The sequence below is a fragment of the Buteo buteo genome, chromosome 2 (genome assembly GCF_964188355.1).
Source record: "Buteo buteo chromosome 2, bButBut1.hap1.1, whole genome shotgun sequence".
Classification (NCBI taxonomy): domain Eukaryota; kingdom Metazoa; phylum Chordata; class Aves; order Accipitriformes; family Accipitridae; genus Buteo; species Buteo buteo.
This window is the reverse complement of record NC_134172.1, coordinates 28,373,718-28,399,233: the sequence shown is the minus strand read 5'-3', so window position 1 is coordinate 28,399,233 and position 25,516 is coordinate 28,373,718. Positions and strand designations below refer to the sequence as shown.

At 39.3% G+C, this 25,516-nt stretch overlaps 1 protein-coding gene across 2 annotated transcripts in view; it reads left to right on the top strand.

Moving 5' to 3' along the window:
- Positions 1–25,516, top strand: part of SLC25A13 (solute carrier family 25 member 13) — a 104,712-nt gene that overhangs the window by 6,925 nt on the left and 72,271 nt on the right. For both annotated transcript variants that reach the window (XM_075049618.1, XM_075049629.1), the window contains 2 exons: positions 17,894–17,947; positions 22,557–22,699. In XM_075049618.1, coding sequence (XP_074905719.1) covers positions 17,894–17,947; positions 22,557–22,699 — 197 coding nt within the window. The remainder of the gene's footprint in view (positions 1–17,893; positions 17,948–22,556; positions 22,700–25,516) is intronic.

Below are 25,516 nucleotides of genomic sequence, written 5' to 3'. Positions count from 1 at the left end.
TCTGAAGAGGGGAAAAAACCTAACATTTGAGAGAGAGTGGAGAATTGAATGCACGTATACCAAACTATGTACATTTGGAGAAGAAACAGAAGAAATAGAGCTTGTCACAAGCCTGATCAAATTCCTCTTGTTGGATACTTGTGAGGTCCCTAACCTCAGCTGCTGGATTTGTATGCTTCTGGTGTCTTGCATGCCTAGGCAGCCTGCAAGAACTGTTTCTATGCTGACCAGTAAGGCCACTCTTTGGGTCTCCTTGAAGGTCTGCCTTACTCCCTGGCTTACTCCTGGCCATGTGAAAACCAGAGCCTGGAGTGTAGGCTAAGAAGACTCTTTGGTGTTCTCTAGATCAACATCTCCATGCCTAAATTTTATCCACTTGGCTTTGGAAGTAGAATTAGGAAACCCATCTGAGGTGTCCAGGAACAGGAACCACAACAGCCAGTATGCTGACTAGGCAGCATCTAAATCAGCCAGTGGGAAATGAAAAGATAGGGATGTCCCAGGAGGATTTTCAAATGGCAAGGCTTGCATCTCTTGTTTCAGTCAGGGACACTGCGTAGTTAGCAGCACAAGGACTGAGGGGCAGAGGAGTGGGCCAGAACCGGCTTCAGTTGCGAGCAATTAAGGCAGCCAGCTGGGAGGGGGGAGATTTGGATTCTCTGTTGCCAGCGGTGTTTACGCATTTTGCATGAATGATAACTCCACCTGCTAGTTTTGGAGGGTTGCTGTGCTTGATGCTTACTACAGTTCTGCCAATGCACCTTAAATGTGTTGCATGCGTGGTTGCTGGGCTGGAGTGGAGACGCCTATTCAGCTTGTTTGAAATGTCTGTACGTGCTCAGCCAGGACTGTGGTGCTTCTGGATGTGCACCTTGGTGGAACTGGAATCCTGAAAATCGTAAGTCGCGTGTGCCTTTCTGCTCGTAGGTGGATTGGTTCTTGCATCAGGCTGTGACTGAGGTAGTGGAGCGTGCTAATGGATCTGACCCTCAGAGGCCAAGCAAAGTGGAGCTTGCAAATACATAAACACACGTTTTGTTTGTAGAGAGTGCACTGAGATTGGCAGACTTGTGCCCAGACAGCCAAACCTTTTAACAATGATTTTTAAATCTTCTTAGTGTCATCACTACTTCCATAGTTTTGGGAGGTTACTGGTTCTTTTTTGGAGTTGTAGGCTAGACTGGATCAGGCCTCTGGGACTGGTTCTTTGCCTGTTTTCCCTTCCTGAGACTGAGCTGATAGTCTCTCTGCACTGGTGCTAGGGCTGAACTCACTGTAGCTATTCTGTTAGTTGGGTTAGAATGGAGAGGTACATGTTTGCTTTCTGAACTGCGAGGTCACTGCATTTTTTGAAAGCCAGTGGTAGCCATGAAGCTGTGATTCAACTTGGATAATACTAAACATGCAGTAGCAATACTAATGTAATGGTGCCAGGGTGAATTAGAGTGGGTAACTGACTTGGCAAAAAGTAGCACAGCTTCTTTTTTATATATATATGTAGCTTGCTTTTGTTTGCTTTAAATCAGATCAGTTCCTTAATATGGTTCACAGCAAAGCAGCATGAAGAGTTATGTGGACTATTAACTGTCTGGTATTTACAGATATTTTTTGTATTTTCCACTGCTCAGCAGAGAAATGAGAAGGAATTGTTTTTTACCAAAATTAGGTCTATACTGTTTTCTGTGGATCAGGCAGTTTGTTCGTTGACAACCCTTCATGCTTGGCTCATGACAGGATAACCATAGAGGTGCTAGGGCTTTTTCCCTAAACATAAGAGGCAGGGTGCAAGAACGTAGCCATGGGGATGTAACTGTAAGTTTTGCATAGGCAAAATTGTGAGGTTGTCATAGAACTAATTGGTCAACCGATGTACCCACTAGTTATTTAAATGCCAGTGGGTGACAGTCAGTTTAAATGTTCAGAAGGGGGAAAGTAAAAAATGGAACTGAAACACCAATAAAACTCAGTCACCATTTTCCTCTTAAATATTTATACTAAACTCTTCAAAAGTCTTTTTTCCCATTTTCTCTATATAGCCCGGTAACTGGACTGATAGGAGCATTTTTAAAAGGAAAACTTTGATGTGAATTTTCCATGAAAGCAGAAATAAAAAAATCAGACTGCCCTTGCAAATGGTTTAGTGTTGTGTTGTTTTTTAAAAGGTGTGTCTCTGATTGGCTTATTTATGTATTCAAATGTGAACTGACTTTGCTGTAGGAGGAGTAACTTGTTTTAGGCAAGTTTATGGTGGTATTTGGCTGGATTAGGCTAGCTGGTCCCTACAGGTTTTTCTAACAGTGCTGATCAGTTCTAGCTCAACACCAGGCACAGAAGATGTCCTTAGCCCATAGGAGTCAGGCAGCTGGTGAAATCCTAACTCTCTGAGGCTTTCTTCTCTCTTTAGAAATGTGGGAGAGTAGAGGGGAGTGACTTTAGTGGTGAAGATGATGGAAGCTTGCATGTGATGCAATAAACTTTATGTTTTGTTTCTTAGATTGGTAGTTTTTGAATTATTGATACATATGTGAATTTTTAAGCACTATGGCATTTTATAAAATAACCATATTTAAATGTATAGAGGTCAAAATGAAAAACCTAGCTACAAAGAGGTTTCATGCATTTGTTTTAGGTTACTGTTGCCTTTACGACTGTGACCTCCACATCATCTCAGTCTTGCTTCCTACCAGCCAGTTCATGTTAGCATAAATAATGTTGGTGCTTTGTTCATCCCTTCAGCAGGAGACCCACTCTAAAAGGCTTTGGGCCAGAGCTGGAGGGAGGCTTATAACCTTCTGGGAACAGGCACCTGGGACCTTTTATGGGACTCGTCATTGTGTTGTTTTTCTTAACCCATATATCGTATTTGGAAAACTTATCCAATCTGAGTTTATTGTAATAAATAGTACTACTGCAACTTGTGATTGCTTTAGTTATTCTAAAGTGACACATTTTCTTTACTATCCACATCTGTTTGTGGGATAGGGAGTGTTTTTGTCCCTGTAGCAGCCTTTCTTATGCCTGACAGTTTGTGTTCCTTCTCAAGCACCATTGCTGGAGTTTACTGAATTTAGATGTAGGGTTTTTGGAAGACCTGAGGCTTGCCATCAGTTAGAGCTTCATTTGGTTTTAGGTAGGACATAGTAACACCACAGTGTTTGCTGTGGAAGCTGAGAAGTGACAGTTTTGGTTTTCACCAAGCTCTCGGTCAACTAGTGTCTGAATAGCCTCTTGTTTTAAGTAGATGTTGCAGATTTTCATATGAGTCTGTCTTGTCTCCTAGTCTTTCCACATTTTTGGCATTCTTACTGTTAATATTTTAGGTGGCTGTGATTGCAATGAATAGGACAGATAACTGCTCTTGAAACTGTTAATTCTTGCTCCACAAACTGTCCTTAAGACAAGTGAAGACTTCCCAGCCATATAGTGCTGTTTGAATTATTACTACTTCTCTTTAATTAAATGCAGGTGCAAATAGTGAAAAAAAAAAAAAGATGTTAACACTGCATCTTCTTGCATACTGCTAGGTTAATTAAATTTGATGTAATGTGGAGAGAAACACACAGACATGTGTCTTTATTCAGGCGTGTAGGATCACCTTTTTTGTGAAGTGCAGTGCTTCACAGAAAGCAGATAAAGAATGTACTGCTCCAGCACCTCTCTCAGGTATCTGGGACAGGAATGTCTGTCTGACAGCAAAACAGACTGATCAGGGAGGCAAATGGTTAATTATAAGTTGTAAATTGAAGAAAGGTCTTTCAGAAACTGACCTTTTTAAAGCACATCAAATGCTTTTTGACCAGCATGTCTTATTTTCTAAAAGCTGCCAGAATACAGAATTAAATTCACCTGCTAAGGTCCGAGTTTTGGTAAGCCCACAATGACAATCCTAGAGTTGTAGTTATCTGTAGAACTATCATGAGGTTATATTGAGATTAGCCACAAATTATATAGCTGGAACTTGATTATGTCTTCTGTTCAGAAGAGAAATACTAAGAAGATAGTTTTGCTTGAAGGGTATTAGCATGTAGTCTTTAATTTTTTTCCAATCTTCAGGTCCCACCATAAATCAATCCCATGTGAAGGTAATATACCCTCAAACTCTTAAAGTCTAGTTTTTAAAAAACTTCTCATCAGTATAAAAATTTCAAGGCTTTTAAAGGCTGTTTTTGCAATTACGGGGACCTATCAGAAGGGTAATACATGTGCTTTTTACAACCATGATTTTTATGTCCTTGATGATTACGGCAATTGAAGAATTGCAAAGAGCAACCTTAATTCCAAAGCTGGAATACGGAAGAAGGTGTTGTGTAGCTAGATGACCATAGTTATTAGCCAACCTTATAAATAGGTAGAAGCAGATTTTTTTCCCCTCCTCCTTCAGATGTCTTTACATAATTAGTGTTCTGGAGTATTAGAACCTTGGCTTTTGGGCTAAACAGGTGTTGAGCAAATGAAAAATAATATTTCTGAGTAGTTGTGGAACGGCACAGAGGGGGAAGCATAGGAGATCAAAGTCTGTATATTTCTGGTATAGTTGAACAAATTTTTCTTAAACTGAAAACTTTAGGAAAAGGACGAGAACAGTGATCTGATGTATGTGAATTTCATTTGTTATTTCCCCAATAGTGTTTATTCTTTCTCTCTCTCCATTTGTGACACTGTAATCTTCTTGGTACTTCCTTCGTAATTGAAATTGATTTACTGGAATTCAGATTGTTGTGTAAAATGCTATTGACCACAGATTTTTCCAGCTTCATGCACAATTTTGTATTTATCTTTTCGTGTATTTCAGTTTCTGTAGGTGAGTACTACCTGGTGTTTATTCATTGAATATTTAAAAATGTTCTTACCTGGACCAAGCTTCGTTTCTATCTGAGAAGATAAGTTTAAACTTAGCAGGAAATGGAAGGTTCAAAGAAGGTTCCTTGGCAGGTTGGAGTCTTTTCTTAGGGCTGGCTTTACAAGATGAGGAGAGAACAACAACTAGCACTCTCTGTTCTTTGTTTTTCTTTCTGACGTTGTGTACTGGGAAAAATGTCTGTAGATTTCAGAATATGGAGTCATAGAAGGGCACTCATTTTTTTCTACTTTCTTCCTGATAATGTTTGCATGCTGTCTAAAAGTGCACTTAGTCAACAGGGGAGAATGCTTTCACAAGGATGATCCTGAGCCAAATGCCAATCATCGAGCCAGTAGGAAGAATAAATTCTAATTGTCTTCATACTTAAGTTGCTGTTTCTTATCCCAGCTTCCCTGAACTCTCTCAGCCAATAGAACCATCACTTATTTGGGGTTTGGGGTTTTTGCCTCAGTTAATAGATATTTAATTCTGGGGAGTTAGCAAATGTGCCCCCTTCATCTAAGTAAAGCAGTAAATTATAATAGTTTTTAAGGAGTAAATTAGAGTGAATTATTCAGTGTTTGAGTAGCTTGAGCGGCATCTGGCTACATCCTTCATCAAAGACTGATAGGTGTTACTCAAAATGCAGGTAACATCTATCTCCAAAGCATAAAAGGCCATCAGCAGGATCATGACACAAAGATTCTATGTCTGTGCACACAACTCTGGTTTGGAGGTGTGCACACATGGTTTCCTACGCTGAGAAATGAGATCTCATCTCCTGCCTTAATGCTTCTTCGTACTTCTGCGTGTTTGTGTTGGTGTTTTGCGTTTTTTCTGCAGTTCTTTTATGCCAGGTGCACACTACAGCTTCTTAGTTGAGTCCCTGGTCTGGTGTGTGATGTTACAGTGAGGGAGATAGACTAGGATGTTGTCCTGTATCAGTAGCAGGGTGGGAGGCTCCCTGCTTAAAGGACTTAAATTGAAAGGTATGTTCTGCAGTAGCAGTCAAGCATTATCATCTGTCCTTTGTTACGTGACTTTCCTGTCACATCCATCCATTGCGTGACCTGATACATAGGTCTGATTTTAGGATAGAAGAAAAGAGGTCTGAAAATTAGTATTACTGAACAAACAGCAGGCTGTTCGTTATTATTGTCATCTTTCTGTGCCTTGGAAATACGGCCTGTTTCCACTCTTCCTGGATCCTTGGCTACTAAAACCTCTTGGTCACGTATTTTATTATTGTAGGTCTTTATCATGTTTGACAACTACTGTTTGATGGAACATCACTGATTTAACAGATCTTTGGCAGAAGAAACCTTTAAGTGAGGCACCAAGTATGAAAAGCCATTAGAAAAAACGTGGTATGTAAAAATACTGTGTCTGGCTGATTCCTGCTCTCAGCCCATTGTGCAGTCTGAATCTGACTAGAGAAATCTTCACGTGTTTAGGGGAAGAAATTTTTGAATAATTTCACATTTCCATTAAAATAGTTTTTGTCACTGACATCAAGTCAGCCTTCCTCCTTCCTGTCACTTCACCTGTCTAATGCTGCTTGCCATTGTGTGTCAGTCTAACTGGAAACTACTTTGTAAAGATCATGAATTAGTCCCGTGTTGATGCTGTTCAAAAGGAAAACATGGCAACAACAAACTTTCTACAATTGCTTTTACTCTGTTCACACACCCAAATCAGTTACTTGGTCTGCATCTTTACTTTGAAGACTGGTGTGAAGCTGTGGGTTCAGTCTCTTCTGCATTGTGAACATTGTACTACGAAAGTTTTGGGTTTCTCTTTTCTTCTCACAGTAGAAAATGATAGTGACTGTAAACTTACTGCAATTTGCTTTTCGTGTTCCATTACACGGAACTTATAGATTCAGTATCTCAGTTATGAGAATAGCCCAAACCAGAATACTTAATTCTTAAGTGTGTAAACATTCAACCCAAATACTGTATAATTAAAATAGCACTTAATAGTTCCTTGTTCTGTGGGCTATTGACAAGTTAAGGATAGTGAACCAGCTTTTTCCCTTTTTTCTTGTGGGTGAGTGGGGAGAGAAGGAGGGAAAGAGGGAACTGAACTTTTGAAAATGTTGTAAGGAGCTTAGCAAAGTATGCACAAACAGACTGTCAAACACTTATTTTCCTTTCGTGTTTTTAGAAAGTTTTATACAGAATATGTGTCTACAATTCTTTTGTGGCTTTGAAAACCTGGAGGTACTTTGTGTTGTGTGTGACCTACAGTTTGATTAAACAAAGGGATATATAATGAAAACTAGTGTGAGGTCTCCTGGCTTTTCTGTTCACTGTTTGAAGACTTCCTGGGCTGGCACAGATTGCAAAAGCTGTCAGGAGTAATCACTGCTTGATCGATCATCCAGTGTTTTTATGAGGCAAAGCATTAATTTTTTGCATTTCAAAGGGCTGGATCAACTGGTCAGAAAGAAGTTTTAGGAATTTTACTATGTTTTTGACAGTTGATGACAAAAAGTGAACTACATTGTCAGCTGATGCCAGTAGCATACTGCGGGATGGCTGACGTACTGCTCTGAATTCATTTGGTGATGTCAGGGTGCTGACATCAACCCAAGTGTCCAAGGAATGAAATGGAAGAACTCCTGGTTAATGAGAAATTGAATGAACAGTGCTAGAATTTCTCTAATATCTTAAACTCTGCTCCGTGTTTGGTTAATCTGGTATTTTTAGATTTTAGTTTAACTGCAGTGCCCCCTAAGAAAATGGAAATCTCTTTCTTGGGGGGGGGGGGGGTGGTGTTAATTCTGTTTTCCACGCTGCTAAAGATGCCTGCCTGAAAGTAATTCTAGGATTTTTTTTTTAAAATTCCTATCTTTAAATCAAAATACTCAGTTTGACATCATCATAATTTCCACTGCAACCAAATGATCTCACAAAAATATTCTGAGGGCAGTGCAGCAGAAGTAAATTTAATGCTTTAATGAAACAGTTATTGCTTTATGCAAATATATGTAATAAAATAGACTCACAGATGAGAAGCCAAAATGATTCAAGCTAAAATCAGAATAGTTTCTAATTAAAATGTATTAAAATGCTGGAAATGTTTCCGCAGTTTCTTAAGGAGATGAGAAGTTTTTAATTATTGTTGTCAGGTATCTTACAACTTTTGCAAATTACAGAGAGTTATTGTGAACTCTTTTAACAATTTTGACTGAGTTGCAGCAAGACACTGGCAGATAAACCTTTAGTATTAGAGTTACTGCCTTACATAAATGATTTAGGTCTTCATTGGATTATTTAATATTCCCACATGAAACTGCAAATTATTTCCAAATACCTTCTTTGATAGCTTCAACTTTCTGTTCAAGCTCTTAACAAGAATGAAGGTTACATGGCCACAGTGGCCTGTGGTAACTGTGTAATCTGCTAATATTTAAGCACCAAGCATTTGTTTATTGTTAATACTGAAGATAAGAATTGTAAAAGAAAATGTTAAACTGCCTTTACTTCATAATTGCCCTGTCTTCAGGGAGTGGATTTCATAATTTTAAACTGAAACCCGTCTGATGGGAGTTGGACAAACGGTGATACCGTTGCTTGCAGGGAAAAGAGAGCGTGTTTGCAAACTCGTATTTTGGCATGTATTTTGAGATGACAGGCAAAAATCTTTAAGGGAGAGAGAGAGACTTTGTTATTTGAAAGTCTAGGTTTTCCACAGTCAGAGGTTGACTCGCATGTTTATCTGGAAGGTGGATAGCTATTGTGACTCTTTCAGCTTTCACAGAGCATGGGCCTGCTCCCCATGACCCAATACTCCACTGTGCTGAGTGCTGAACAGACAGAAAAGAAAAGAAAAAAGAACGTAATTTTTTTTTTCTTATAGTTTCAAGTAGCACAGTGTTATTATTTGCCTAAGTATGTGGTGGAATGCTGCTGTTATTTTTGTTAGCTATGAGGAAGGGTTCCTGACCACAGGACTTAAGATTTTCTTTGAGTCTCATCATTTATAGCCTTTAATAAGTTCGCTTTGTGTGTGTGGTGCTGTTTCCATTGTGCAGTTGTCTTTTGTTCTTTTTAAGGTTGTAGAATTGGATCCATGCACACATAGGGATTCATGCCCACTCCCACACCCTCCCCAGTTCTCTGAGCTGCTGAGGTGTAGCATTTTCAATAGAGTTGAATAGATGGATTTGATTATAAATAGGATCTTGAAAAGTGAACTTCTGTGTTCAAAGAAGAAAACACAACACTGAAACAAAATACATTTACCTGTCAGTTATTCCTACATAATTCCTGTCATGCAATTATTAGTCAAGATGTGTAATGTATAGGAACTTTTCTCCAGCACATTTCTTTTACTTGCTCATTCACAAGCATGAAGTCACAAATAACTACAGTTACTCTAGCAACAACTTGAGACAGACCTTTCCATAAGTTTTTAGACACTGATTGCACATCCATATAATATTTTTTTTTCCTTATTACAGAAGTAGTAGTATCTCTTACCTGAGAGCAGATCATTCTGTTACGATACCCCTGTATGGCACTGCTCCAGGCTTGCTTTCTTCAAAGGGCAGCAGTTTTTTTGTTTATTGCTGCAAATGATCCTGCTCACTCACTGGGACCTTGTGTCATAGTATAACTTCCATTGCATTGACATCTGGTAGAGAAAATCACAGAGAAGCCTTCTGTAACACTGTTCAGGGTGTCTGTTTCTGCCATTGTTTGCTGTCTTGGTTCTGTAATTTATGAAGGTGTCAGATAAAATATGGGACGCATCTTTTTAGGTCGCTGTCAGCACTCCATGGCGTCAGGTGCGGTGCAGCACTCTCAAGAAGTTCCCTGGTGGTGAAGCATTATATCTATTGTTTTGAATCTTTTGATTTGTGACTTGTCTTGGTAGAAGAACCTGATCATTTAGGCTGTAAAAGCTGCTTTGTACTGTGCCAGGGGCGGAGTAAGCATTTGGGTGTTGGGGGCTGGAGCTAAAAGCCAGGTGAAGCCAGGAGTGATTGTCTCTGTTGAGCTGTGAGCTGCTGGGATCCTTGAGTGCCATGAGCACCAGGACCTTGGAGAGGCTCGTTAGTAGCTTATATGTTGCATTCAGTGATGGCTTTCCCAGAGGTCACTGGTGCTCTGCATAGCTGTGAGACGATGCTTCCTGAAGGTGTCACCTTGTGAGAACCATAGCGTTAAATGGCCTTGTGTCTTCATTGTCGCTTACCTGTTGCTTAATCCTGGTCCAAATACATATTTTATGCTAATAACATTGGGTGCCAGATAAACTTTATGCTGCCCTAATAGTCTGCTACTTCTCCCTGACAATTTTTGAGTGATAACAGCTATCTAATCTGCTTCCTCCAGGAACTACTTTTGATCTTGCTGTTACACTGGAGAATTTTTCTATCCTTTGCTTCTTTGGACGAGATGACTATTTTCCTGCCAGATGTAAGCCTGAAGTTTAGCTCTAGAAGATGAATTGCTGGCACTGGGAGGACTGCTTTTGGAAGATGAACGTGAGGCAGTTGATGTCTTGAGCTTATGGTCAATGCACTGGTTGTATGGTGCATTGTCACAGAACAAGCCCTGGGAGAATCAAAAGGGAAAGTTTAAACTGGGCTCAGATAGCCACCAAATATGTTTTAGCAGGTTGACATTCATTATGCTTAGATATGCCTCCATTTCTGAAAGGTGTAAGGAAGCAAAAGGGAGAGCAAAGTAACAATGTTAGCTTCTATCATCCCATCCATCTATGGTGAGCAGGAGGGAGGTATTTTTGAAAAATATCCATGAGTTGATGGAAACATCATTTGACCATTCTCATTAATAGCTCATTTGAAATAAACTTTTTTACTGAAGAACCCTTAATATGTATTGTTCTGGTTTAACCCCAGCCAGCAACTAAGCACCATGCAGTTGCTCACTCGCTTCCCCCCCACTCAGTGGGATGGGGGAGAGAATCAGAAAAAAAAGAGTAAAACTCATGGGTTGAGGTAAGAACAGTTTAACAGGACAGAAAGGAAGAGAATAATGATGATGATGATAAAATTACAATAATAATACTAATAAAAGAATTGGAACAAAACAAGTGATGCACAATGCAGTTGCTCACTGCTCACTGACTGATGCCAAGTTAGTTCCCGAGCAACAATCCGCACCCCGGGGCCAAGTCCCCCAGTTTACATACTGGACAAGACATCCCATGGTATGGAATATCCCTTTGGCTAGTTTGGGTCAGCTGTCCTGGCTGTGTCCCCTCCCAACTTCTTGTGCTCCTCCAGCCTTCTTGCTCGCTGGGCATGAGAAGCTGAAAAATCCTTGACTTAATATAAACACTACTTAGCAACAACTGAAAACATCAGTGTGTTATCAACATTCTTATACTGAATCCAAAACATAACACTATGCCAGCAACTAGAAAGAAAACTAACTCTATCCCAGCTGAAACCAGGACATGTATAATTATTGCATTTTTTCAAGTGAGTGGTGAGCTCTAGTTTGCTGAGATACATTGGTTTATGTAAATATTACATAAAGGCCATAGCGAAGTAGCTTGCTTGTGTGTCTTTGCATCACAGTCCTGAAGATCATCTGAGTGAAAACACGTTACAGAGGAGATATGAGACAATAGGAAATATTACTTTGAGGAAGAAGATGGGCTGATGCAGTCAGAGTACTGTAGCAGTTTATGATAGGTAGGTAGGGAAAGTGATTGGAGAGCTGAGCTTTTTCTGATACCAACATGACAAGTGAAAGAGAAATTTCTGTTTTTCACAAAGAGTTGGTTTCAGGTTCAGTTTCTCACTGTAGTGTAGTGCATCATGTTTTGTTGTAGGAATTACAGCAATTGCATCCTTGTCCTAGTCCAGAGGCTGACTACAAACTAATAGTCCGGTTTGTTCCTAACCGCATCTTCTGATGCATGCTTAGAGTTTGGAGTCGATAGTATTGGTCACAGTATGATGCTTTTTGCTTTTATTAAACAATTTGGCTGAGCAATGACAATGCCTAGCTATTTTTACCTTAGTACCGGGCTAATTTTATGGTCCTTCTGTTTTCCAGGTCTTTCAGTAGGAAAATTGTAGAAGTACACAGCCTAAATGTCTTTTTACGTAGCATTAAGTAGCTATTCTTGGAAATTCTTGTAGCAGTTTTCCTTAAGATATACACTACTCCCACATTGGTTTCTGTACCTACTTGGAAGCATTGGACAAACTGGACAAGCATTTTCCTGTGTATATGTAATTGATAACTGTGTGTTGGTCCTGAGTCAGGTTGTGTGCAAAAATACTATGGTTTATTGGGAATCTCCTTCTGCAAGAACCATCTTATGAACAAGCCAGCTGCATTTGCTTTGGGACTTTGAAAGTAGAATCAAAGCTAGCAGCTGACTGCCCAATAAAGTAGTCTGTTAGCTTTGATGCATTTGGGGGAAGTGAGACTTCCACTACCATGGTACGGAAGCTGAACTGGGAATTGCCCAGGATTTATAATTGTGACAGAGTGAAGATAGATGCGAATAGTTTTGCCTGAGATTTGCTGTCTGTTAGCTAGCAAATTTTGTTCTGCTTCACCATTGATGGAGTAGTCTCTGTGCAACTGACTAGTTTCATTAATGTTTATTTGGTAGCTCTGCATACTCTATCAGCCTGTAGGATCTAAAAAGACTTCGTTGATTAGTGTTAGTAACATTTCTTTTTCTTAGCTTAGCTAGGTGTTATTGGATAAAAGAATGCAGTAATTGCTACTTAGTGTAGGGTTACACTTTTGCAAAACGTAATTGTAATGTTCGACAATGAGGATGAGAACTGTTTTTAGAAAATAAATGGTTTTGTCTCAAGGTGACTGTGCTCAAACTGATCAGGCTGAATGTACCTGCTTAGTAGTTACCAGCTTCTCTTACAGTGCTTCTTACCCTAAGCCTTTGGGTAGGTATGCCAAATGCCATCTGATTATATTTTCCTAGGAGAAATACTCAGCTTACTGTTAGGGAGGTCTGGCAAGAATGTCTATTTGATCTGCATTCTGTGCCAGCTCTCCTTGCAGTTGTCTGCTTCCCTGCTTGGTGAGCTGGTCCACATCTTGCTTGCAAACTTTCCCGTGATCCTGAGTTCTGTGTAGTTCACTTTCCATTGCAGATTACAGTCAAATTTTTTTACTTGGATTCTGTTGAGCAGAAGGAATGGCAGTGCTTTTGGTGAGGTGAGAATATGCTGAAGCTTGTTGGGCTAGTAAAAAACAGTTATTGGGGCAGCTGAAACAGGAGACAGTGCCTTGGACAGATGTTGATGCAGAACACTGCTGTAACGTATGATGCTGTATGTGATGATGGAAGGTGACCAAGGGGAGTTGCTGGGTTAGAACAATGATCATGTATGTTTGTGGTAGTACTAGTGTAAATATGGAAGAAGGGTGATTCTCATTTAAGTAAGCAAGTTAGTTTTATTAATATACAAACTGGAGCATTGTTTTAGCATAATACTTACACAGTATTAATAGATTTCTGGTCTGAATTCAATCTTGGCCAGTAACTGCGCTTTAACTGGTTTCCAATATTCCAGTCACTCATTTAAACAGGAATGTAAGGTCAAACCCTGGTTTGATCTCCTCTGGAGTGGCACATTTTGAGTGTGTATGTATACTGTTAGCCAGAAGGAAACATTACGGTGATCTAATCTGACCTCTTAAATAAACTGGGCCACATGTGTTTGAGTCTTACAGGTGGACTCAATAACTTGTGATGAAACTAAAGAATACCTCTAGAATACATGAGGTTTCAATCTTGATTTGAGGTCTTTTAGTGGTGCCAAATACATTGCATTCTTTAGTCGTGTTTAAGAATGGAAGAACTTTTAAAAAATAGTCTACATTTCAACATGAAGCTACTAGAGCTTGTGATCACTTGTTAGGCCTTTCATCAAACATCTTCTCTCTGTATGTGCCTGTAGATGGTGTTCTCTAGAATTAAATAGATTGAGCTCACTAGTGCCCAGCAGCGAGGCAGCCCTGCCACAGCTCTCATTCTCTGCTTGGAGAATGGCTGCTCTCCAGCATCTTACCTGCTTGGTGTCAGGAGTTTTTAAAGATCATCAGGGTAGAGGGGGACATCTTTACCTCCATCAACTTTCTCCTTCATGCTTGAAGGTCAAACTGTGAGGAAGAAACAACATGAGAGATGTTTATCTCTTTATCTTTGGTTAGGACTTGCTGTTGTCCCAATAAACTTTCTGGAATGTTGTAGCAATTCCCAAGTATTCCTGGATCCCCATCACCTTTCTGCTCTATCCAAATGATGGCTACTAAAGTGATCTTTACCATAAAGGTGAGAAGGTCAGACATCTTATGTTTGCCATTAGGTTAATGCTATATTGGCATTAACTTTGATGTTCCTGCTGCCCTTTTTCCCTCTTGCCCACCTATGTTGTTGTTCTTTACTGGGTGGAGTACACTTACTACTTTATTAGTCCTTTTGTATCTCTTGATACCATATACCATCTGACAACCTGTTCCTTCTGTCATATGTATGACAAATATATTAATAGAGTTGATTGGAAATGTAATATAATTTTCTTTGATTCCCAATGGATTCTATTTTCTTGTGTTGTACAGTTATATTTTTCTGGGAAGAGACAGTTTGCATTTGTTATTGAGGGTGGAAGTGAGACTGAAAATGCATGTCACTCTAAATTGAGCATAAGTCAGCAAGGAGAAAAGAGCTCTGCTGGAGAAAATGGGCTGAAATTAAGATGAAGGTGCAAGGGAGTCTAAGGATATGAACAGCTCCAGCATGCAAATCAACCCGTGTGTTACTGTCCCTCACTTAAAGAGCTTTCCCTTTCTCTGTGCACCCTCTGTCTCCCTTTGCTGAACGTCATTGCTAATGGGAGGGTTTCGGTGTCTTTAAATTTGGTTCTTATATTGCCTGTGCTGGCTTGTTCTTCGTATACATTATAATGCACATGTACACATAGTATGTTGGCTAAAACTTCCAAGTATCTACCTTAGGAATGAAAATCCCTGCTGACATTTTCTGTACGTTATCCCAGTCTCTTCTGTAGCGTTTCCTGACTTTGTTATAATCCTGCACTTTAGTTTCTATACTCCCTGTTGTCTCCTGTTTTTTTAAAAATAAATGTTTGTTGGAGAGATTTCTTCACTGAACCTTACTTATTAAAAGTTACTGGGTTTTTTTAGGTGTTAGTGTCTGTTACAAAGCATCTCTTTGTGAAGAGCAGTAATAAGCATTTCCCTCAGATCTGTTTTATCAAATGCCTTCTCGGGCAACTAGACAGATGTCATGCCTACCAGCTCATAGCTGGTTTTCTCTCAGGCTTCTTATGGAGAGAAGATAAAGTAAAATGGAGAAGGCTTTCCAGTAACAAAACACATCACCTAAGCCCAGTTATATGAAAGTCAGTAAATATCATCTGAGTGGACTGAAGGAGAAGCAGCCTGTGTCTGTGGGTCACTTTTCATCAGGCACACTACCTGTTGGCTTGCAGTCTTGTTGGCATCAGGTTACTTAGCCCACCTTCAACTGCTAACATAACTGGGAACAATTTTCGGTATGGTTTTGAAAGTGATATTTTGACCTTTTCCAGAAGCGGAATCTGCTAGCAACGCCTGTCATCGGGATCAGTTCTTGTGTCCGTGTGTGCAGCTTCAGCTTTGCCCACAGCTGGGGATGGATGAAAGGCTAAATTAAATACTTCTCCTTTTAGGACTGGTATGGCTGCATTAGCATCAGCCCTCCTGAAGCTGTAACATAATGTAACAGAGGCTCTTAATTAGGGTCAAATAGACCTTTCAGAATGGACATTGGTGGATGACACATGGACAAACCAATTAATGTGGTGCTAACCATCCCTTTCCTATCCTATTTCCCAGGAAATGGAAGAATGTGGAAGTAGAGTGTGGGAAATGGAGGGAAGCTGTGATCCACAGCCACTGCTTGGGCTGCTGTTCTGCAGTGCCTCTATGCATTCATTGACCTGACCAGCTGCAGCCTGCCTTTCAGTATATGGTTTGAAAGAAACTTGCTGTAAAAAACCCACCAACCCATAATCAAAAGGGGGCTGAAAAATGGCAGCTGGGCTGTGAGCATATTTTGTCTCCTGAGTTTCTCAAAATATTAATGTCAGTGAAACCAAAGGAAAATGAGCGTAAGTTCAGCTATCGGCATGTACCCCTTTCCTTTGTTCTTTTCATCCCTGGTTTATTTAGGCTTAGATTTCTGGGACAGTATAAAATTTAAACTTTAAGGCAGATGAAGTGTGATACTGATTTATTTTTAATGCCGGTAGGTGTTTGAAGTGTCTTTTGTTTGCCTGTATAGTGGCAAGATTCTGGATTGCAGCAGTATAGAAATGGTGGGTTTTTTTCTTTCCACAGTTCCCAATTACTCTAGAGTACCAGATTTTTACAAATGGGCTTAAATTAAATCTTTGCTTACTACACAGTGATTACATTTAGGACAGCTGGTACTTTAGAAAATACACATTTTTAGATTCCCAGCTTCACAATTACACTTTGATTTTTTGCAACTGCCTCCACACGGATTTCTGTGCAAACACAGAATTGGGACTCCAGCTGTGGACTTGGTCATTTGAGTCCTAGCATAACTTCAGGTGTGGTTTTTCCCTTTTAAAAAAACCTTCTAGAATTTTATAAGAAACCTTATTCATACACTTTTCTTAAAATACTCTGGGGTTTTTTTGGGGGGGATATTTTTTTGTTGTCTTTTTTTTTTTTTTTTAAATTTTTAAATGACCCATTTAGGGTAAGGAAAAACTTATGAAAGATTCTTCATTAAATATACATGTGAGGATATAATGCTGTTGTACAGACTTATACAGATTCCTACCATTTTCTGCAGTAGTCTAGTGTGCTACTAGAAATGCACTTGCAGTCACATTCGCTTTTACAGTCTACCATTACTCTGGAGAGTCAAGGAAGTAGTTGGTCACGTTTCATTGATAACATTTCTGATGTTTAATTCTTAGGTGAGGGTAAGATTTTTGCATCTTGCCCTTTGGCTGTTTATTCCCCATTACAGAGATGTTTTCACAAGTTTTTTGAAAATCCAGGTTTGCTTGCAAAGTAATTTTTTTTTTAATTAGAAATAGATTTATGTGCTGAATTGACTTACCAGATGATGGTTATTATGTTGGCAAGCAAGATTTTATCAAAGTATCCTGAAGGAAGAAAGGGAAACTCTATAGCAGGCACAGACTGAGGGGATGAATCCACTTACTGCCAAAAGCAGCAAATGGATGGCATGGTATGTCAACAAGGAAAATAGTGATGGGCTTACTCTCCATAGTCGATATAGAAAGTTTTTTAATTGAGTGTTTTGGGGAAAAAAATTCCTATTTCTTTGGGTTTGTGGTGATCTATATATATCTTAGAGATATATATATGTATCTTAGATGTATATGTATAACTTAGATTTTAGTTGGAAACTGGCTAGTTGTCTGATCTGCAGAAAAGTGTAGATACTCTGCTTCCTGAATTCATGTCATCAAAAAGGTCTACACTGTAAATTTAAATAGTTTAAAATGTTAGAAGTAGGAAGTAGAAGTACCAATAAACCAAATAATTACATTGGAATTCAGTCTTTTAGGGAGTTGTTTTCTTGGACAAGTTTGTAAGTCTGAGTATTTTATTCTTGCCATCTATCAGCTGGGGGCTGCGTATGGTACTCTGAAATCCTTAGGTGAAAGATGCTGGAAGTATAAAAATCTATATGGTACAGATGGTATAATGCCGAATCCCAGCAGAGAGGTATGTTGAAAAGATTTGCTACTTGAATATCTTTATGACTTGTTAATGTGCGCTTGTTTAAGAATTGCAGGGTTGCATAAGGGAAGCAGTTACAACAAAAATGTTGAATAACTTAGTGTAAATGTGAAATGAGTAAAATAAGCATGGCCAGCTAAAGTAGTACCTAATTTGTCTAAGGTGAACATTTATTTTCATCACGCATTCTGTTGTTCGAATTCTTCCTTTTAAATGGCACTTTAACATCTTTTTTATAGATTATGCATATTAATGTAATCGTATTTACTTGTAGGTGGCTCTAACCAAGAGAGCTGATCCAGCTGAGTTGAAAACAATATTTTTGAAGGTATGTATAAAGTAAATATTTTACTCTTTTTGCTTAAATTTTTTATATCTTTTGCTACTTTATTGCAGCATACAACTCTTGATAGTTTTTCCAACCGTTAATCATTCACTGTATTATTACCATGTTAGATTTAAATACCATTATCAGAATTGAACAATGCTCACCAAGAAGTCAGATATATTCCTGAGTGATTATTGTATTGACTCAGAAGAAGTATTACTATCTTAGAAAAAAAACGCTTTGTTAGGAGAATGTGGTGGGAGTTTCTGTATTGTTCCTACACATAGTAAAATGTTCGTGTAGACACCTTGCTGTTAGACCACTTGGTAAACTTTCTTCTCGCATCCTTGCTTCCTTCCTTCCTTCAGGGTTATCTCTGCTTTTGTGATTTATAGAAGTGTTGGGAAGATCACCTTGTGAAGTAGTGGCCATATTTATTATTTAAATAAAATTCTCTCCTGGTTTCAGCTGGGATAGAGTTAATTTTCTTTCTAGTAGCTGGTATAGTGTTACGTTTTGGATTCAGTATGAGAAAAATGCTGATACACACTGATGTTTTCAGTTGTTGCTAAGTAGCATTTAGACTAAGTCAAGGATTTTTCAGCTTCTCGTGCCCAACCAGCAAGAAGGCTGGAGGGGCGCAAGAAGTTGGGAGGGGACACAGCCAGGACAGCTGACCCAAAGTGTCCAAAGGAATATTCCATACCATGGGACGTCATACCCAGTATATAAACTGGGGGGAGTTGGCCTGGGGGGAACTGCTGCTCGGGAACTAACTGGGCATCGGTTGGTGAGTGGTGAGCAATTGCATTGTGCATCACTTGTTTTGTATATTCCAATCCTTTTATGATTATTGTAATTTTATTATTATTATCATCATCATCATTATTCTCTTCCTTTCTGTCCTGTTAAACTGTTCTTACCTCAACCCAAGTTTTACCTTTTTTTTTTCCTGATTCTCTCCTCATCCCACCGGGTGTGGAGGGGTGAGTGAGCAGCTGTGTGGTGCTTAGTTACTGGCTGGGGTTAAACCACAATGAATTCCTTCTGTGTTGGCCTGCTGTAGAAGTGTGCAAGTAAATAAATGACTTGTGTACTTGCTTGTATACTTGGGAGAAGTGTGCTTTAATGTTTTGCTGGAAATTGGCTTTCTTTGACCCATTTCCTAAATCTAAATAACTATTCCTAACCTTCCGAAGATTTATTAGTACAGTGTCTGTATTAGTTTGGTAGTCTGGTATGAAAAAAAGAGAACAGGAATTGGTGGGCCTGGAGAATATATTTGAGGTAGGTGCCACAGTGCTACAGGGAGCTTTTGTATCTGAATTATTATTATGAAGGTGATGAGTGCCTCAGAGAGCTCATATCTTTCCAAGTTCCTCCCTCCACCTTCCCTTTTTCCAGCATCATACCCCACTCTCCATGCACTTCTTGGCATGTTTTCCATTATCCCTTGTGAGCTATTATTATCAATACGTGTGGGTGTCACTATGTATACTGCCAGTATTTATAGTTTTATCATATACTGTCAGTATTTATAGCTCTGAAATCAGATTTTCAGTTGAGGAAGGCAGGATTTAACTTATGAAGTCCCGGAACTTGTGTCTGTCAAGAGAGCAAAAAGACTTGAAAAAGGATGGGATAATGTGATTTTAGAGGTAAATGCTTGAAGAGTAGGAGCAAGGCAGCAGAAAAGGCAGACAGGGAGTAGACTGCTGACCTGAGAAGGTGGCAGCATTGAGGAAGAGAGTAAACACAGTAGAGAGAATCCTGGTCCCTTCTGCAATACAAGGCAGCACTCAGTTGTGGTGGGGTGGGTTGGTTGGTTGGTTGGTTTCCTGAGAATAGTGTGAAAATTGTTTCCTACCTGCCTGTAGGTATTCACTTCTCTGGTGTTTCTAAAGATTGTAGCTCCCTCAGCTTTCGGTTTTGGTGGATTGAATGGGTTGTGGTTGAGCACACTAAATACCACCTCCAGCTCCTTTTTCGTCCTTTTCTGCTTCTCCTTCCACTGAAAAGAAGGGGTCTTAGTAAAGTAAAGTAATGAAATATGAGGTAAACATTTTGTTCAGTGTAATACAGAAATTGTCCTGCTGGTTACTACTAAGAGGGAAGAAGGACGAGTGAATGTGGTATGTTGTTTTGTGCTCTACAGATAAGCGATGGCCAGAGTGTTAATTAAGCTGCTTCTAAGTGGTGAGGCCAATACAATTGCTTCTGCAGATTGTGGAATCTTCACTTATAAAATAACTTGACAGCCATTCTTTCTACTTCAATTAAGTATTAAAAAATATGATTGCCAAGTAGGAATACTAGAAATAAATACGAAGCTAGAAGTTTAAATACAGTTGATTACAGTCAACTTTTAGTGTATTTAATACATCAAACCCTCAATAAAATGTTTGCAAATCTTATTTAAAATGGGGTTGAACTGGTTAATACTTGACTATCTAAAATGTATGTAAATAAGTTACCAAAAAGCCATTAAGTACTATTGTATAATATCAAATTCTCAGTGGGTATAATTGCCAAAGTGGGGAAAAACACAATTGTAAAGAACCATTTTTTTAATGTCTCTCCTCCAAAACCAATAGAATTGATGTTTTTCTCTTTTTGTTATGATAATTTCTAAGAGTAACTTTACTTTTTCTAAGTCTTCTACCATAACCCCTAAGAGATTAGATTTTAGTCAAAGTGATCAAGCTGACATTTTCCAAGGTCATTTTCTATATGTAGTGTGGAGTACGTGAGTGGATTTCAAATACACTTGAGTAAATCACAATGACAAGAAACAGGGGGACACTGAAACCTTATGCTGTTTTCTGTTATTGAGTGCCCTAGCAGGGGGTTAGCCTGGATGAAAAAAATGAAATATAGAAGCATAGGCTGTCTGACTTATTTGATTCGTTTCTCAATAGCAGCTGTGTTAAAAGTTTCTGAGGCTGGGATTCTGAAAGATTCTGTCTCCCTGCAAATGATTACATTGAAATCAATTGATCTGCTACTCCTTATAAAAGTATACAATTCAAAATTCCTTGCAGTGTATCAAATAGAAAGCTTGTGTTACAAACAGTGTCTATTGAAACAGGAATCCTTAAATGCTAACCAATATATAGATGCCAAAGCAAGTTATGTTTTGTTTGGGCTTGGTTCTCTGAAGCCTTGTTTCTTGAAGATATTGCTGTACCTGAAGACTGTATTTATATAACACTAGAAGAAAATAATCTACTTACTGTTACACTTTGGCATCCCTCTGAGAGTTATATGCCTGCAGCAGGTATAACGGTACTCTGCAGGCACCAGTGTGACTCTATGAAATGAAAACTGGCAGTTTCCTTTCCTTAGCAGAGCCATAGCAATGTAAAACAAAATGTGTTTTTGTAGTACGCTACCACATAGCAATAGGCATCTAATTTATTTATTACTTCAGTGTGGATAATGCTCTGTGGGGAGCTGCAACAATGGTTTATCATCCTACCTTGCCTTAAAAAAAAAAAAAAGAAATTAACAGTTGTTTTCCTGTTCTCAGTGCACATTTGTTATCCCAAGACAGAACTTTTTCCCTTAAAGCTAATACATGGTTCTGCAAATGTTGCCTGGGTTTTCTTTTCCTCTTAATTATTGTCCTTATCCTTTTTCTTTCCTTAGAAAACATTTTTAGGGTTGATTTCAAATTTACCCTTCTACAGAAAATGAGGGCTTTAAACTTTGAGGGGTGACTGAGGAATCAGGGTAAAGATGGTAGCAAAGGCAATTTTATTTATTTATGTATTATCTTCAGAATATTTTAATATTCCTTTTCCTTGGTATGTGACATGTTACTGGAGGCTTCCCTTGGGAGCAAATATGCCTAGTTCTGTCGATAGCTGTTTTCTGGACTAGTATGCCAGTAACTATGGTATAAAGTGGGATAACATATGCCGGCGGTGTTTGGTAAGTTGTTGGACCTCTCTTCTTGTTTCTGCAGTGTGCTGAACTGTTGGAAGTTCTTGTTTTCTGTTACGTTTTCCTGCAAGTGCTATTCTCTGGCCTCCTTTCAGCAGTTCAATCAAGGAGGAGTGTCTGTAGGTTCTCCGCGGTGGCGTTCCTCCAAAACAGCACCCCCAGGTGGACACCCCAGGTGTGGGATTGTTTACTCCACTAGCGCTGCAGTGTCATTTCGTGGGTGTAAACCTGCCTTCTCATCCCGAAGTGGAACGGCTACACAAAGGAGTCATTTCAGATAAATAAGATATGCTGGAGTATCCCGTTGCTGGCAGAGTTCAGTGGGCCTGAGATGCCACATACATGTTAGCAAATGTGTGTGTGCTTGGTGTTCTACTTCAGACAAACATTCGGTGCTGGAGCATTTCTAGACTACTGTGGAGAAACTGTTGACATGATAAAAAATCATATATCTGCCACTCTTCTGGCTGGGAAGCTAAGCCTTCAGCTGCTTGAGTACTCCCCACTTACTCTTTCTTGTTTGGGTGTAGGCTGTAGGTTCTTCAGAGCAGAACTGTCATCTGCTGTAACGTAAGCCTCCGCCTGATTGGAAACTATGGGTGGTGGTAATAAATGCCTGGAGAAGGATGTGTTTGAGGCACTAAATATTGTATTCATTTAACAGTATGCAAGTGTGGAGAAGAATGGTGAATTCTTCATGTCTCCTAATGACTTTGTCACACGGTACCTGAAGATAATTGGAGATGGTTTGCCTAATGCAAGCACTGTACAGCTCCTTGCAGGTGTGGTGGATCAGACAAAAGATGGGTAAGTGGGTTTTTTTCTGTTGTTAATTTAAAAAATACAAAACCATTCTTCCAAAACACTCTTGATGCCTGAAGGGTGGTGGCGTTTGGGTTTGGTTTGGGTTTTTTTTTTTGCTTTTTTCTGCCTGCAGATACATAAAGGAATACAGTATCTTTTAAGTGGAAAGAGTAGGAACTATGTTTTGGGCTGCATGTACCATTTAGCTGAGCAAACCATTTTCTATCTATTATGTATTTTTAACTCATTGCACCTTTCATGTTTGTTGACTGGCTCCCCTAACTCCTGCTTTTCCTTTCCTTCCATGAGTCTTTCTGTCTCTGTTTACTGTATGTATCTGTCACAAACACATTCAAATAGCAGTCCAAAATAAGTTTAGATGGTGTAGGAAGAGATCGTATAAAAAAGTGCCCCGGCTTTGTTTTGCCATAGCACTGTTAAAGGTTTTTGCCACTGTTTTTTTCCCCTAAGAGGGAGGAGGAGCAACTGAGGTATTTAGAGAGCCACTTTGCAGTCTTGGGAAGACAGCAGTGAAGTTGGTTGCACATGGTTTGCATTTGAAAGGCTGGCTTTGCCAATAGGCAAGATTAGCTACCGCTCCATCTTCCCCCTTCTTTAATGAAATCCTAGCTTTTGCTTTTGGTACTTGCCCGGGCAAGGTGTCTCTTCACCCATATGAATGCATTTTTTTAACCCTGCCTTTAAAGTATCTTTAGAGAAACTTCAGAATAATTAGCTATGGACTTAAAGTCTGTAGTTGTGGCATTTTTAGAAACCAGAAAACTTCAGGCATGACTCATATCAGTGGTTGCAGAGAATAAAATGTGAGATAAATAAAGCATGACTAGAGAATGCAGGCTTCCTAGGGAACAGATGCATGTATAACTGAGAACTTTTGCAACAATTTCTGTGCTCTCTTCTGCTCAGCTAGCCTCATGTATTTGGCAGCTGGGTACCTTAAACCTTGCAGACGAGTTAATGTGATGATTGTTACCCTTGGTGAAAGAATTCTGTAAAAAGTTATATTGGTAACATTAGCATGATGGCAGCAAGAAAGTGGTGGCTTCAGGTAGCGTTTGACTGAAAACATTAAACATTTCTCAGATTTCTTCCCTTGGTTTGATGCCTGCAAAAACGGGATTTGCCAAATTACATGGCTTCAAATCCGTTTTGTAATAAGAAGATTGAAAGTATAATCCATACCTTGTGATTTGGAACTCCCTCACAAGCAGAAGCTGGTGTTAGGAAGAGCAAAATGTAAAACTGTAGCCTATGTGAAGTTGTTGACAAGTTGGGATTTCATAACTTGGCTTGAACTTGTAGGAGTTTTGCGGTGTAGTATTGAGGCTTCTAATTGCTGCTTTCTGCCATGGGTAAGGACTGTTTCTGCAGTCCAGACTGTGCAGTGGCAAGGGACTGCATGTTCCTAACATGTCTTTGGAGAGTCTTTTCTGGTATTCAGGCTGTCTTCTTGTTTAGCTGCTGTACTAATATGTGAAAGAGTGGAGAAAGTTAAGAAAGTGATTAGCATCCATCTCTCTCTAACCTGGCATTGTAGCATTTTTTTGCCATGTGGCCAGGCATTTCTACCTTGTTCTAGTGGTGTATAAAGTAATTTGCAGAGTGATCGTCTGAAGCAAGGGTCAATTGCTTTTTGGTTCCTGGAATGAAATCTAGGGACGGCAACAGCACCTGCTGGTCTTCTCCTATCGAATTCTTTCCAGCTTGGCAGTCCAGAGCTCCAGGTTTTAAAGTGAAGTACAAAACTGCTTTTGTTAGTGTTCGTTTTTAATAGGCTGGTCAGTGTTTAGGGACTTACACGTGTTTAAGGTCATGAGAGTCTGTTCAATAATTTAGCTTTATTTCTAGTATAAAGTAGAAGGTAGCTTGCAAGAGCTATGACAAAGTTAATTTTGTTATAGTGTTAGTGGCTTAAAGTAGTGCGGTTCTGAAAATACTGCTAGGATATTTCTAGAAGCATTTATCCACTGTCTTGGATCCCTGTTTTGCTCTGAAGAAGCATCTCTTCTTCATGATTGGTGAGCATGACCACTCTCAGCCCAGAACTAACAGGGTTGCTCCTAGCACTTTTAAAAATGCTTTTTAATTCCTTCTGATTTTGATGAGAAGTTAGGTACCGAGTGTAATCAGTGAGTAATACTAAAATGGGTAAGTCACTTGGGTGAACGGCAGACAGCACAAGAGCTTCTGACTCATGAGCAGAGCAAATAAATAGGCAAAGAGTTGCTTACCCCAGAGCTGAAGAATTCCTGAGTGTGGAGTGTAAAGAACAGTAGCTCTTATGTACAATCTGACTGTGGTTGCTGTGGACAAAATCTCTCATGTAGCTCTAGCACAATTCCTGCATTGCCAGAGATTAAGGATTTGAGGCTATCTACAGGAGCTGCCGTTAGTGTGACAAAGGTACGAGACCTCTTAAGGCAGACTTTGTCATTCAGTGAATATCTATTGCCTTGGAAGCAAGTTTTACCTCCATCTTAAGTCAGGGCCTAGGGTTATTTGGAGGTAGACTTTCCTTCTGACCTCTTACGGAAGCATCTTTTTAAGATTTCCTTTAAGAAAAGGAAATGCTTTTCTTGCCGATGGCCAGAGAAGCCTTTCAAATTAGTAGATCAGTAATAATACAGATTTTTTTAAGTCTTACATTGCATGGCTGTAGTTTGTATGAAACGGACTTAAGGGCTTTGATGGGTTTCTGGCCTTAAGCTTCTCATTCCTAATTTTAGTACCAAAACAATGCTTCATTTGGCTTCAGCTGGATCAGAAACTTCACCAAAATACTCTGGCTGTCTTAAGACC